The following is a 15753-nucleotide window of genomic DNA, read 5'->3' on the forward strand; positions in this document are numbered from 1 at the left end:
TTCCCGCGATGAGTTCCCGATGCGCGTTGGCTTTGTTGTTCGCGACGTGCATGTGTTTGGGGGTCGACGCGATCGGTTTGACTGAAGTTTTGGATATAATAAAAATAGCTAAAGACGTAGGGATCGCGCTCGCGAAGGCCTGGGATATCGTCGATCAGCATGTCGACTTTTCCGAAGTTCCCATTCCGATTTTTGACCGGACCGAGACGAAACTGTTCGGCAGAATCGGCAAGATCAACCGGAAATTGGACGAGTTGGCCTTCAAAGTAGACAACAGCGGTACGTAAAATTCAAAAGTTATTTGAAAATATGAAATTTTCACTATTGGCAAACTCTGTATCGTTTTTGCATCAGGTTTCCGGGCGTTACTAACATTCAAAAGTAAATATACTCAAATCCCGCGATTTGGATGATGTCTTTGAACTTTGCGATTTCGGTCAACGTGCGCTTTCATTTTTGAAAAATGCGGACGCGAAATGTGTGACTCACCGAGGATTCGAACCTATTCTCGTTCTATGCCGCTAGGGTGAACAATCATCGATGGTCCGTTATCGGAAAACTCGTTTAGGGTCAATGATCTACGCTAGCAAAAAATTTCCAATTGAGGAATATTATTTATTATTGAAAAAAAAAACACTTTTTTAAGATGCGATAGTCTGTATGTATAGGATTTTATTTTTTTTTAAATATGGGTTTTGGTTAAACTTGGGAAAATTGAAGAATAAGTAAGAATTTTCGAAAAACAAGTCAAACTTGTGACGTCTCTAAGAGATATCGAAAAAATTCAATGGAATTCGAAACTTATTTGGACGTTGCTCCTAGAGGGCGCTAGATTCGAATCGTATTTTTTTTGTCTGTCGAGTTTTGGTCGAAACGTGACGGCAACCTATAAAAATTTTCAAAATTTCATGGAAATTATTAAATCTTGATCAATTTCGTTTATACTCGAGAAAATGTCAGCATCGCTTCTTTTTTTCCTCGCTGAAATGGGATTATTCACAATTCTCCATACAGTTGATGTTGGAATTTTCGTCAATGTGGCCGTTTCTTCTAAAGTTGCTTGTTTGCCGGCACTACGTTCAATGAGAGTCAAATAAACATTGTTTATAACTTCCTTAGTCTCAATAGAATAGTGTTTTCTACATTTGGGCGGGAGCATCTCCTAGACTCGTACATATTTTGCATAATTCGCACACAATTCAACACACGCTGTATTACACACGAAATAAGAATGATTACTAATAAACTTAAACTGAGTAGTATACCAAACCAAAGAATATTAAACACAGGTAGGTATAAAATTATTTTCTATTACGGACCCCAATTTTACCTGAATTTAAATTCCGAAACTTTAGGTAATAATCTTGTTGCATTGTATGTTAATGACCACACTTGGATAATCCCATTCAAATGCAATTGGCCACTTTCTTATATCTATGAACAGAGCAGACCACTTCTAAGTAATTTTTCCCAGAAATTGAGAGCAAAGTGTCATCCGCGAAAAGGTTGACAAAACAATTTTTCAAAATTTTGTCTAAATCGTTCACATATAGAATAAAAATCGAAGGTCCTAATACACTGCCCTGGAGTAAACCTGTATTGTTTTCTAATTTGTCAAACACCACGTTATTAATCCTTGTTCCATGGAATCTATCACCTAGATAATCAACTATCCACACAAGCACATTCTCTCTGATCCCATATGCGAACAGTTTATCCATCAGACCTCCTCTATCGATGGTCTCAAAGGTTCTTGGAAGATCGATGAACACAGGATTCTGGAGAGGTTGATGTGTGCCATTTTGCGTTCCGGTATTTGGTTTTTGGGGACCCAGGCACATTTTTTCTCCCAGTTCGCGACATTTTAATCGCTTTCAGGCTCCCATTCCCTGAACACGCTGATGCACAACTTACCCGAGCGGGTTCGGTTGGAGCTCCGGCTCAACGACCTCCTGGACTACCTGACCCGGGTCGACACGAATTTCAAACGGATGGAGAACTACGCTCAGCACCAGAAGGATTTCGAAAAAATAACGTTGGAGGATTTCGCGAAATCGGTGGTCTCGCACGACGCGAGCTCGATCGTTAACCTCGTCGAGAGGATTCACGCTTTCGTGGTACCGAACGCGAGAGACATCACCAACACCGGCATCATGGAGCTCATCGCCAGAGCGACGGAGGTGAGCTCGGAAACGCGATATATTTCGTACCATTGAAGACCGAGACAGGTCGGTACATTTGAACTACTCTTTACGCCTTACGTGGTGGCGGAACCTTTAAATGGTGCTCGGAGTCAGCTAAAGCTTTATGAGACGCCACTGATATTAATTTTTATCACATAAATAACAGACAGTAGTAAAACATATTATTTTTATCGCCCTTTCAATTTTAGACCTACAAAACAGTATAAAAAATTCAAAAGTTTCATATAGTTTTTTCATAAAAAAGATTACAAATTTTCCTGTAACTAAGCCAAGTTTACCTGCTAAAATTTAATAAAAATACTCTAAATAATATTTTTAAATAAAAATAAATGCTTATACAATCATCTCGAAATTAAAAAAACGCCCACTAAAATTTCTCAAAATTCAAAAATTTTGCATTTTCCAAGAAATAGATAAAATTTACCTTAATTTTTTTTATCCCAAATATGTTTTTCCCACAGGCAGACAAGGACTTCCCTTGTCGTTCAACAAATGTAATGGAATATTTTTTTAAATAACAATGAATAACACAGTATCAAAACTTACATATAAATTATAATTAATATAACAAAATGAACCGAAATATTCAAATTTTTATCACTCTAAAAAATAGTACAAAAAATTGAAAATTTACATGTAATTTTTTCATTCCAAAATTTTTGCTATCAATTTTCCCTGCTAAAAACTAATAAAAATATTCAATTTTGACATAAAAATTCCAATAAAAAAAAAGCTTCTAATCAATAAATTTTTTTTGGTCGACAACTGAATTTCTCTGTTTCAAAACTTGATGGTTCATAAACGCTTCGTTGTTCGTGGACCGTATCGATTTTAGATTATTTTCCATTTCGTTAGCAAAGTAGATATTTCAAATATTGAATTATCGTGTTGGGACCGTGCAAAAGCGCATCCTCGAAATTTACGTTGGGTATCGTAAACGAAACGCGATGTGCAAAAGTATTTTTAAGCGTATTAATTAAAATTTGTGCGTCTAATGGTTTTCCCGGTCTTGCCAGCAATAATAGTAAGTAATATTCTTGAAATGTAGCATATACGTAAATCCAAACCCGCCACTGATTGTGAAAATACAAAATATCGCGCCATATTTTTCGATTCCCCAGAAGTGTTTCGTTTGCTCGGGTTTTTTTTAAATGGGTTATCCGAGTCACTCTGTTTCTTAAATATTAGACAAATTTATACCGGGCGTTTGAAAAAAATGCTAAATATTCTAAAACTTCGCTCCGGATATCCATAGTTTTCGAAAATATTGAAAAATTTTTTTTTTTCACAATACGAAAATAGGTGCGTACGCCGCTGACTTTGCGCGTTTTGTCTTATTTACTTTAACAACTCGCGAGTTGTTTTTCTACCTTATCCTGAAAATAAAAATGGAAGCGTTTATCTTTGGACCTTTCAAAAAATTAATGCAAAGAAAATATTTAACGTGTGTCGTTGGACGGCAAAAAAAAAGGTCGATTTGACAGGAAAGAACAAGCAGAAATATTAATCATGCTCTTTTTTAGCGATTTTTTAACAATCTCTGCTTACCTGGCATAAAAAAATTTCCCAATGCTGTTTTCTTTAAACGGCCACCCCCACTCCTTGCGTCTGTAATGGCGAGCTTTATAGATACGGATACCGAAATTAACTTTGGTTAGTTTCATTTTTCGGTCGCAGTTTAATTCGGGCCGAGACAGTCGCGCGAAAAAATTGCATTATTCGATGAAAACTGTAATAGTTATCGTTTCATGTCAAAAACTGACGGACGCGAAATCATTCAAAACGGTACTTAACCGTTGTATCGTTTAAAAATGAAAAAAATTCGAATCTTTTGATTGAAATTTTGCGAAATATCTCGAAAAAGCTCGGGGCTTTAAAGTATTTCTTCATGTCGAAATAATTTCTCATTTTACGTTTAAACTTTACAACTTTTTCCTAATTTAACGATCATGGTATGGCTTCCAATATCCCAAATCGGAAATACAAAAGACAATGCAAATATTTTATATAAAATTATTTTGATAAAATGTTATGGGTTATAAATTATTCCAATCATTTCTTTCTGAATAGTTTATCTAAAATAACACCAAGGTATGTATAGTATAAATGTTTTTAACTATTTTTTTTAATGATGTATTTGTATTGTATTTTACATTTTCAGTTTGTATTTTTTTTTCTTTATCAAGATCTATGTTGAGATCGAGACGTTGTGAAAATATAAAAGTTTATAGAAAATTTGAGATTTATGAGAACAATCTAAGCCCAAAAACGTCCGAACGCTATATTTAATTATATATACAGGGTGTTTTCTAACTGAATGTCACACTTTCAACAACTTATCTAGTTGCCGTATTTTACTTTCTTGCGAAAAGGTTGTTATTAACAGACAATTTTGTTAAAAATTATTAATAGTAGGTAGTGTTTTTTTTTTAATTCATTAAAACTGTAAAGGTAATAAGAACAGTCTTCTAATAATTTTTTTTCTGAAGGACTCTAGTTGGTAACTAAAAACTAGATATTTTGTTTTAAAAAAGTTCTTTAACAAAAATGATGACTTTTGCATGCAATTATACAAAAAAAAACTAATTTCTCTGTTGTTATGACAATGCAGAAAAGAGGTTTTTAAAAAAAAACCCTACCTGGGATTGAAAAAAATCAAGAAATTAAGTTTCTTTAGAAACGATTGGAGATCTGAAAAGTTCAGACGTTTTCTTTTTAAATTAGACTCAACAATAATCGACATTCTATTAGGAAACACCCTGTATAGTGCTGCAGTTGTTCTTGGGTGTAGTTAATTTACCTAATCGTCATTCTTAATTACAGTTTACTATTAAAATTCGTAAAGAAAAAAATAAATTTCCTCGACTCAACTTTAATAATAATTCTTAACGAAAATAACATAAAAATAAAAGATATTTAAATTATAATTCCAACCACTCAAAGAATCAAGGAGCTGTTATTATGGTCGTCAAAATATAGGGTAGAAATTTTATCAAAAGTTAAATAACAATTAAACAGAAATATATTTGAAAACGAGAAATTTCGTCACAGAATATTACGGGCAAAATTTGTCATTTTTTTTTTGTACGTTCGATCTCGTTCGCTACTTAAATGTACACAAACGTGAATCGATGCCGAAAGTTTCCGTCGACTTCTGCCGAGAAACGATGAAACCCATTGTTTTTGTTTTGTTTTTTAGATCAATAACCGTTTTTTTTTTCGTCATTCATTCAAGTCTGATAACACCCCGGCTTATTAATTAATATCCGGTCAATCCCACTTCTAAAAGCGAGGTTGCTGCGACGACGCGACATTCGTCATTAAAATTATTAAGCTGCGAGCCGAAGCTTTCAGTCTTCGTTCGAGATCGTGCGACGTAGCCGTGCGTTTGCTCGTTTGTCCCACTTGTTTCGGCGTTTCGGCGCGACCACGACAAATTTTTTTAAACGAGGAATCGTTTCGTTGTCACGTAGTATCGCGATTTTCGTACGTGTCCGATATCTTAGCCCGATACCGTTTACGAACGCGGCTCGTTTTCAATTTCAAAGGTAAACAACATCGAAAAACGGTTAACTTCGCGTTTTTCTTTATTGCGGGGTAAGTGGCACGTTATGCAAACACGCGTTTCATAGAAAGTAAACTAATTAGAGACCGGTATGATACGTTGTTCGTCGAGTCGATTTGCGTTGCGATTTTTGTTCGTGCGATACGGTAGAACGTTTCGTCGTGCCTAATTCGGAACGATTGACGTTTCTTGAAACGGTCCCGCAAGCAAATGACGGTAAATTAGGTCTTTTGTTTGCGCCCAAGGACGATACGGACGCGATGCACAGTGGATTAATTATTTATTTAGCATCGCTATAAGTCTAAAACGGTCAATCGACGATTTTTTATTGAAAATTGTACATACCAATAAATTTCACCAATAAAAAATTGTTTAGATTCATCGTCTAACCCTCCGTATCAAATCGGAAGGTACTTGGCTAACGACGATTTTCTCATTTTATATTTTTCTTTGGGATAGAAACTTGTTACTGACATTGCAAAACGTTATAAAGAAAAGTAGGTGGAAATGAAAATAAAGAAAACGTCAAAAATCAAATTTAAAAAGCTAACTAAACTAACTAACTAGATATTGTTATTTATTGGTAAATCGTTGATGAAAAAAATTTCTCAAAACCAAAATTATAACGAAATCTGCCGTGGAGTGACGTACATCATCAAAGAAATTTAAAAGACAACTTTTCTTAGTAACGCGTCACTTCTTTTAAAAAAAATCCACCTCAATAAAAGTTTTGATTTTGCAATATAATCCATAAGAGTCAAGTAATTTGGTTCACCTTGTACAGTGTATAGAGTAAAATCCACAGTCACATAAACATTTAGGAGGGTGGGAAGTGGACTTTCAATGAATTTTTGTTGGACCAAAAAAAAATTGGTATTTCAAAAGTAGAGAATGTACTTCTAATTTTTTTTATTATTTATCTTCATAGCAATTTGTACTTAGAAACCTAACATCTATGTACTATTGTTTGGCAGGGTCGCAAGTGGTCGCAGCTACTTTTGTTTTTATAAAGGTTTTATCTTACCAAAACACATAATTTCAGTCTGACCATTTTAAGCCATTTTTTTCAAGGTCAATAAGACTTAGAAAAACGATCGCAATGTTGACGTGACCTTCAAAACGTTATATTTTTTGTCATTCTGTAGATATTCAAATGTGTAATATGGTGTTTTTTGTTTAAAGACCAATCTAAAATTCGTCAATTCAAATCAAACACAAATATAAAATTATATGACGAGCAAAGTATTCGGTATACAAAATTAACTACAATCGTAAAAACAAAACTCAAACGAAGTAAAAAAAATAGTATTACGCTTATATAGAAGCCTAAGAGCTCAAAATGACTTCTGCAAATTACTTTATGAAAATATGAATATCGTTTATCGTAATTTCAATTTAAATATAAATAAAAATTATTCTTACTTAATTCTCGAGAAAATTTTCAATGGTTTTTGGAACGTTCAGGAGAAAAACAATGAAAATAATGTAGTTTTGGTTTATATTTACGGAGTATAAGATAAGTAAGTATAAGGTAGTTTGATTATAGTCTATCGAGTCTCAATTATCAATTAACGATGGGTACTTTTTATCAAGTTCGTATCAGTATTTGCTGATATGGAATGTTTTTGTTTTCCATAATCCAAAAATGACTATTTTTCGTAAACCTTTCTTTAATTTCGTTCAATTTTAAAAACCACTTTTTTAGCTGCCTTTCTGGTATTACCATGAATTAGATAACGCAATGTTTATTGGAATGGAGATAAAAAACATTAAACTTTCGTGTTTGCCCTGTGGTCGTTTCTGCCGTAATCTCTCTCTTTATTGCCGTATACCCGGATAAATATTAATTAACCCTTTAAACGATGGGTTCAGGCTAGAATTATTTGACACCGCACGACCTTACAGCGACTAGACAATGTTAATGAAAATTGGCGAAAAAATAGAAACTCGCTATATCTGGTCCGGATACGGATACGGATACAATGATATATATATATATATATATATATATATATATATATATATATATATATATATATATATATATATATATATATATATATATATATATATATATATAAATTGATATATATTTTGCAATTTACGAATGTTTTCTATTCAAAGGGAAGAATAAAATAAATATACTTTTTAGAGTAAAATCAAAGTGCGACATGTCATGCGTATGTCGGTTCTTTTGGTCATAATTTATCGGAAAACCTGGACCAAATTGCCGTTCGTGTGATAATAGGTACGTAATTGCCTTCCCGGAAGGTAATACGAAAAAAGGAATCATGCTTCAAGGTGTGGTTCGTTTCTGTAAAACTGGTTTCTTATTCATAACGATATTATTTTAATTGGGTTATGAAGAATCAAGGATTTAGATTGCAAAGAATTTATGTTGCAACGAAAACAATAGGTATTACGAGGGCAGCGCCAAAATTTCCCGGCCTGAATATGAAAGGAACAAAGTAGAGTAACAATTTTTTATTATTTTTCTATATAATCCCCCTTAACGTCAATACACTTATTACATCTCTTTATTAACAACTCAATCCCTTTAAAAAAAAATTTTTTTCGCAGCCTACTAAGATATATATTTAAAAGAAGACAAAGTTTTATCGTGATACTGGAGCTGCATCTATGTCAGGCCGCGAAATTTTGGCGCCAACTTCATAGGTGGATTGTATATATAAAAATATCAGAAAAATTAAGGTTCTTCTTTTCTTCTTCTTCTTTTAACGACCCTATTGCTGTGAGTACTTTTCTTTATAGAATATTTACACCTGTGTTTAGATAAAACAAAAGACAGACAAAAATGACGGTGTCCCAAGCAACGAATATATTTTAAGTTTTTTTTTATTAATGTAATTTTGTCCGCGAGAGAAGAAGGATTTAGTTCTAAAATTTTACTCACCGTGCTCAACGATGCTCATTTAGCGACCTCTTCCTTTTCGTAGGTCAATTAATTCTTCTCCCGCAATGAACCGAACGTAGGATATCGCACCCGGAAGTCGAAAGCGAACATGTCGCCGATAATCATCTGCTTCGTAATTTTCGTTCGAACCGCTGTTAACGGCCGCGAGCCTCAAAAACTCCTCCCCGTGGATCACCTGCGCCACGAGTTCCTCAAACTTGAAGAGGAACTTTGGAATTTCGTGGTTGATGCGGGAGATGGGACGAGTAGCTCGAAAGAGTCGAAAGAACCGCCCGAACTGGTCCTCATTAGGAGATACGAAATTTTTGGAGATTATATCAAAAAGGTACGATGTAATCGCGACGGAGGAAACCACCTGAGAAAACTTAACTTACTACGTAATTCGAAGACATATAAGGAACAATTTCGGTAAATAAGCGAAATATTTGGAGTAATTCAGGGAAATAAGGGAAGATATTTGGGTAATACGAGGAAATATAAAACACGTCCAAATATTCGGTTCATATTTGGGTAATTTAATAAAATATAGGGAAATATTTAGGAAATACGGCAAAATATTTGGGAAAATATGATGAAATATTTTTATACTACAAAAAGAAATACAGGAAACATTTGGGTAATGCAAGGAAATATAAGGAATTCCGGCGACATATAGAGAAATATGGGCGAAAATATTCGGGTAATATGAACAAAATACAAAATACGGTGAAGTATTCGGGTATTATATGGAAATTTAGGGAAATACGGGTAAAATTTGTGTTACACGAGGAAATGCGGGAAATATTTGGGTACTACGATTTAATACGGGAAAATATTGATCAAAATTGTGGAAGGTGGAGTTGCGCAATCGTAATTTGGGTAAATTACTGCGCAGTTTTACGATCGCGATTTGACGTACGGCCTCGAGAGTCTCGACTCGGTATGGGCGGTGCAGACTGCTTACGCCGACTTGCGCGCCATCTACGCCCTATACGAGGCCTTCAGAAGGTTCCAAAGGCAACAGACTGACGTCGGGAGGATCCCGTCGCCTAAACAGGCCTGGATCGATATTGCCGACGCGGTTCTCAACGATCCCACGAACAACGTCGAAGATGCCACGAGCAGGATCGAGGAAATAACGACCAACGACCTCTTACGGGCGGCGGCGAAGGTAAACGGATACCGGGCGATTAAAAAAAATACTTTTGCACATTACCCGTTTCGGAACCGAACTGATATTTTTTGTAGCTGAGGTTTTAATATATGGTAACTGGTATATTTATAAGAAACCTTAACTAATTCATAAAAACCATATTATACTATTTTTTATGCTTGGAATTTTATAGATTGCCCCGTGAAGCTCTTAGAAGGCTTCCAACTCCTAAAAAATATTCTACCAAAATAACCGTCGACTGAAAAATGAGGTTATGATAATTGACATTTGACATTTGCTCGCTAATATTTTTCAATTGGTTTTCCGGTTACTTTTAGTTTTATAACGGTTACGGAGGTTTTTGTAAACACCTAGATACGTTTTATAAAATATATATAATATCACTTGAAAATCAGTTTAAAATTATAAGTTAAAAGAAAGTGAACCTAAGAAATTCTAGCTTTTGTAATAGTTTTAATGATGTAAGACATGTGTTGTTTTTGTAAAACATCGAATGAATACGAAAACTTCAATAAAAACACTTTTTATAATACCGTATTCAGAATGTTTTGTTTGTTTTATCTAAAAACTTTTTGTTTTATGCTGTTCATAAAAACGCTTTGTAACGTTTTTTACCCTGGGGATTTTATAGGTTACTCCGTGAAATATAACCAACAACTTTTAGCTTTATAACGGTTACGAAAATTTTTATAAATACCTTTTCGATAACGCCTAGGGAAGATTTATAAAAGATGTATAATAATACTTGAAAAAAACAATTAAAGAAAAAAGCGACCCTATTGCACTTGGCGTTCTTTTATGCAGCGGCCATTGTTCTTTTATCGAATCGACATTTATAAAAATTTTGTTTTTGAAATTTGAAGACGTATTTCTTCAAAAAATATTGAAAGTGATCTGAGTTTTTGAGTTATTATGTCTAAAATCCGTTGTTGACAGTTCAACGAGGCAATTATAAACACTACAGGTAGATTTATGAAACTTATTTGTGGTTTATAAAACGGCAATTTTTCATTTTAAACGGTTTTCGTTCCAAGTGCGGTTTTATAAGGGCGACGACGGGTTTTATCAAAATATTTATAAAACGAAAAAAAAAATGTTAGTCGGGAAGGTCTCTGGAAATCCGTTTCGCAGGAGATCGAAGGCGACATGATATGCACGGCAAAGCAGAGCCCCCAGCAGGTCCTTCGAGGTCTTTACGACGCCATCGCGCTGACCGAGCTCAAGGGCTACGCCATGGTCCAATTTTCCTACATGCTGTTGAGACTCTACGGCAACGGTAATTTTAAGAAACGGCAAGTTTTCGCTTAAACGTTCCGGTCGTCGTCTCCGCAGGAAATTTCACCAAGGAGGCCCAAATCAGTAGGGATAGATACGAGCGGAGAACCAACGACGCCATGGAGAGGGTCAGGGACGCCATGAAGAACGTATCTCGCGTGTTGTGGAACTGCGACCCCAAGAAGCACGTCAAAGGTGGAGTATCTCGCAGAGCGGTCTCGGTTTTTGATTGCCCCTCCTCAAAAAAGTTAATCGTTCGTTGTTCGTTCATCGCCGTCAAACCATTTATGCTTGTGTGACATTGAGACTCCATCTATCGCGTTCCTTGGTTGTCTGATCGGTAACAAAGTGATATGAGTGTAGTATGTCTAGAGTTGTTACATACTCTCGCACTGTCTTTCTTATGGAGTGGTACGATTAGTGAGTTAGATCGGTCCATTCCCCCGTTTGGTATATTGCATAACAGATAGGAAATTTCCACCAAGAAGTTTCAATACTTCTGCTGCAATGGAGTCTTGCCCAAGCCCTGTACATCTTCTACCTTGAAGTTGAAGCTGGTTTGAAATGAAAAGGTCGTTTGATTGGTTGCGAGTTGCTTGTAGTATGTAGATTTAGCCTTCCTACATTCTCTGCGCAAAGATCTGCATTGCTGAAATCTCAGCGAGCCTATCGATTTTCGTCTTTGCTTTGGTTTCGCGCAGTTGGAGTGTCTACATTCCATCGAATGTTGCATCGTTTGGATTTGTATGTTGTAGATTTTGTGATAGCCTTTTTGAATTTTATCGGTCTTAGTTCAGGCATCTATTTTGAGTCACAGTCGGTCCAGATGTGATCCATTTGGTTCTTTTATGTTGTCTTGAGTTTATGTATGCAAGTTTGATGAATATTTTATCAAAATAGGTGGCGAAAAATGCAAGAAAAAGTATATCTCAAGCTAATCGATATCTGCTGAAATTTAATCGAAATCGATTACAATTTGATCCGGAGAGTGAGGCGTCGAGTTGATATGTGCAGCTTTGATGTAGCTTTCGCTACTCTAAATGCCGGAAGAGCGGATATTTATGTAGATGCATTTCTTGAGCCGGTAAACTGGAAGATCGTACGGTTGACGCGACGAATTTTCAAAAAGACAATTGTACATGGGTGTTCTCTTCTTTTTTTACTTCATCGTACGACTTGAAGAAGAGAAAATGAAGGATTTCCCTTTGTTAAGGCGTTTTGCCTTTTTTTTTTCGACCAGGAGAGACTTACGAGGAGATCACGAACCTGATCCAGGGCTACGTCCAGAACGAGGTCGACCTCAACCCGGACGCTACCTGTAGGGATAACTGCGCCGAATACTCTTACACCAAAAGCCACGGTTGCTATCAGAACTTGTTCTGTCGGCAACAGCGCTCGTGCAACGGAAAAATCGTCAACTGCCGATTCTACGATTCCGACATGTGGATCTGTAACTCCGTAAGTAGAAGAGCGCGGCGTTGCCAGATTTCCCGCAAAAACCCGTTTCTAACTACTGCAGGGTATACGTTAATGAGTGGGTTTCAGAATCCGGCCACCGGGAGGCGCTACGAGTACATAGAATACGAGAACGGGAGGGTGCTGGGTCGCAAGCAGGGTTGCGCGAGAGGCACGACCAAAGTGGACAGTTGGTGGCGCTGGCTGTTCTGGCACTGTTCGTACTGTTTCTGTTTCTGCGACGAACAGGGACCCATGTCCGATCGGTACTTCAACATGAGACCCGTTTTCGCCGACATCGAAAACAACAGGTACGAATTTTAACTGGACAAAACGTGAACGCGATAATCGAGGTTTCAAGGTGCACGATACGCCGCCTGGTGGCTAAACGGTAAACCATTCAGGGATATGTGCAAAATAATACGCTCCGAATTAAGAACTTCTTTCCCTTCTACGTTTTTACGCAAGTCTGGAGCACCTCCTCTCAAAAAGTTGTTTTCGAGTGTTCTTGTGGTTTTTTCCACTTTTGCGTTTCACCTAGACTCTTCTCCATTTTTTTCTTTTGAACTCGAACGTTTCGCCAATCGTCCTATTGGCTTCTTCGGAGCTTGACTCGGGTGAGTAATTCTCATATTAATTGTAATCTTTATTCTCTGTGTAAGAGTTATGCCATGACATTTCTTTGCATTTAGAAACTGGGTCGTATTCACTAAACCATTCTATTATGTAAACCTTTCTGTAAAGGTATATATAGTTCTTCAACACTTTTAATAATCTTGAACGGTTTAAAGTCATCTGCAAACGAGAGAGTTGCTTCTCTGAGGTACTCCCTGGTAAGCTGACTAACAGATACTCTCAGCAACTGTATCAGTAAGGTTTTGCCTGTTGATGAGATGTTTCATTAATTACGTTGGCTTCTTCGGAGCCGATGTAAAACTGGCTCGCACCTGCCTATATACGGTTTGAAGGGGGCTCAGCCAAATTAAGGAAACGAACATCGATGGCTGAACTACCGTTGAAATTTTCAGAGGAAGGTAAAGAGAGACTCTACGTCGGTACTAACCAGAATATCGTTTGCAAATGGTTTTAAGCTAGAAACTAGATATTTTGCTAGGAAATAGGTCGCAGAACCAATCGAGCTAACAATAGGTGTGCGTTGAATTTTAGAGTCGCGAATGGTGACAGATTTTTTTACGGATTCTAATCGATAAGAAGCTTTAATGGCGTTAAAGCTTTTTACCGGCAAGGGTTGCCATTTTTCGCCGCAGGGTAGTAACTGGCCTGCGTTTCGTCAAGCACAATCGCATCGTCCACCTTCAGATACAGGAGGCCGAACTGTTGCCCAGACTCAACGTGAACGAGAGCACGGTCCAATGGAAACCGCCTGAAGACTACAAGATCAGCGATCGGAAGATCTTCAACGGTCAGGACTACCACACCCTCACGTGGGAGAAACGGGCTATAGACCTGGACGACTTGGAAGTCGACGACGGATACGTCTTCACCGGTGTCCGCTTCAAGCTGATCGGCAGCCACCTCAACTTCGAGATCTACATGACCAAGTTCGACTTCGATACCGGCAAGCTGCTCAATCCGACGTCGTCGAGCGTCTGGAAGGATAATCCAAACACGGACGCCTCTGTTTCTAACCCCAGGTAATATTTTTTTCATAATACGATGATAAATTAATTTAAGCTCCGGTTGTGACGTTCTCTGTGGGTGCGGATTTCTTCTTTTTTTAATGTCAATTTCGACAGGTAAACGTTAACTATTATCGAAATTCGTCGAAACTGAGTACTACAAAATGTTCCCGTGAGATGCGAAGTGGTGACATTGTATAATATTTTTTTCCCTTGATATTATATGTCAAATGGTAAGAGACCTAAGAAACCTGAGACGATAGTAATATTAATAAATGATAAAAAACTGAATTAAAAAGGAACAAATGAAAATAATAGAAATATTAAAATTTGAAAATCTGTAATGAAATCTTCTCATTCTAATTGAAACACGCTCGTCTGGAACAGCTTTTGGGAAAAAAGTCCATCCAATATTTTCCATCCAAAAGACAAACTGTGGGAGCGCCACGTTGATAATACTTTGGTTATTTGGTCTCACAGTGAAGCTAAACTTTTCTTTTTCCTTAATAAAAAATCAGACCTAACATTAGGTTATTCAGTTTCACCACCATCACCATCCGACTCGGAAGTCATTGATTATTTAACAACTCTCTTTGCAAATTTTATTAACTTTATTAATCGTTTCAATACACTTCAGCCACAACCTCTTAAAGAAAATGAGACCGACAGTAACTTCACACATTGTACTGTATCCGTCCTTACACTCAAAACACCAATGACCACATAACAAATTTTGTTAAGAAATACAATGTCAAAATATCAAAGACTACGAAGAATAAACTCATCAGCAATTGTCGTACATAAATGTCCAATCTTATTGGACCATGCATAATATCCGATAATTCATTGCAGACAATATTCATGTCCCTCCTTAGCTCCGCCCCCTGAGCTAGTAGCCAAGTACAGAGGAGAATGCAAATCAGTTTTGGTTGAGCTCTGAAGATCTCAGAACATTTGTAAATAGTGTTAACAAAAATTTGTCTTTTAGCACAGTGGATCTGATAACTCGCAAAAATTTGCTTGGTACATATTCGCATCCGAGTTTCCACAATCTCCGATCTCTCCGATCTTCGTCTTTCAGGTTGTTTTTTATCATTTCTTACGCCTTGTCTCCAGGTTTGGTCTTTGATTAGCGTTCCATAATAATTCTTTGGCCGTATTAATTTAACCATTTTGCGTTTTTCTCTTATATGAACATTTCTCGCTCTGCCTTGTAACGTAAGGTAAGTTTACAACATCTTTGCCAATATCTAATTTATATTGCCGATAACTCTTTGACATCAGACTCCTTGATTATTGTGACGCTCCCACTTTCCGATTCAGCCGTAAAGCCTCTGCCGGCGCTTCCTGCGGTAATATATTTAGTTTTTTCTATGTTGACATGGAATAATTTTATTTAATAGCATTCAATCGGTACACATAGAGAGTAGAATGCAACAGAAATTCGAACAGTTATATATCATACAGCGGCCCTACCATGTTCTATAAATCGCGCAGTCTGAAAATTTAATTGGACCTTATGGTCA

General features: G+C 36.5%; 1 protein-coding gene across 1 annotated transcript in view; it reads left to right on the top strand.

Moving 5' to 3' along the window:
• Positions 1 to 15753, top strand: part of LOC132700114 (uncharacterized) — a 26464-nt gene continuing 10711 nt past the window's right edge. Inside the window, exons 1-9 of the mRNA XM_060667235.1 lie at positions 1 to 279; positions 1879 to 2180; positions 8739 to 9029; positions 9579 to 9854; positions 10989 to 11133; positions 11190 to 11327; positions 12373 to 12590; positions 12678 to 12898; positions 13856 to 14242. Of these exons, the coding sequence (XP_060523218.1) occupies positions 9 to 279; positions 1879 to 2180; positions 8739 to 9029; positions 9579 to 9854; positions 10989 to 11133; positions 11190 to 11327; positions 12373 to 12590; positions 12678 to 12898; positions 13856 to 14242 (2249 nt within the window). The 5' untranslated portion in view covers positions 1 to 8. The remainder of the gene's footprint in view (positions 280 to 1878; positions 2181 to 8738; positions 9030 to 9578; positions 9855 to 10988; positions 11134 to 11189; positions 11328 to 12372; positions 12591 to 12677; positions 12899 to 13855; positions 14243 to 15753) is intronic.

Source organism: Cylas formicarius, unplaced genomic scaffold (genome assembly GCF_029955315.1).
Source record: "Cylas formicarius isolate icCylForm1 unplaced genomic scaffold, icCylForm1.1 PGA_scaffold_3__17_contigs__length_32017465, whole genome shotgun sequence".
NCBI lineage: Eukaryota > Metazoa > Arthropoda > Insecta > Coleoptera > Brentidae > Cylas > Cylas formicarius.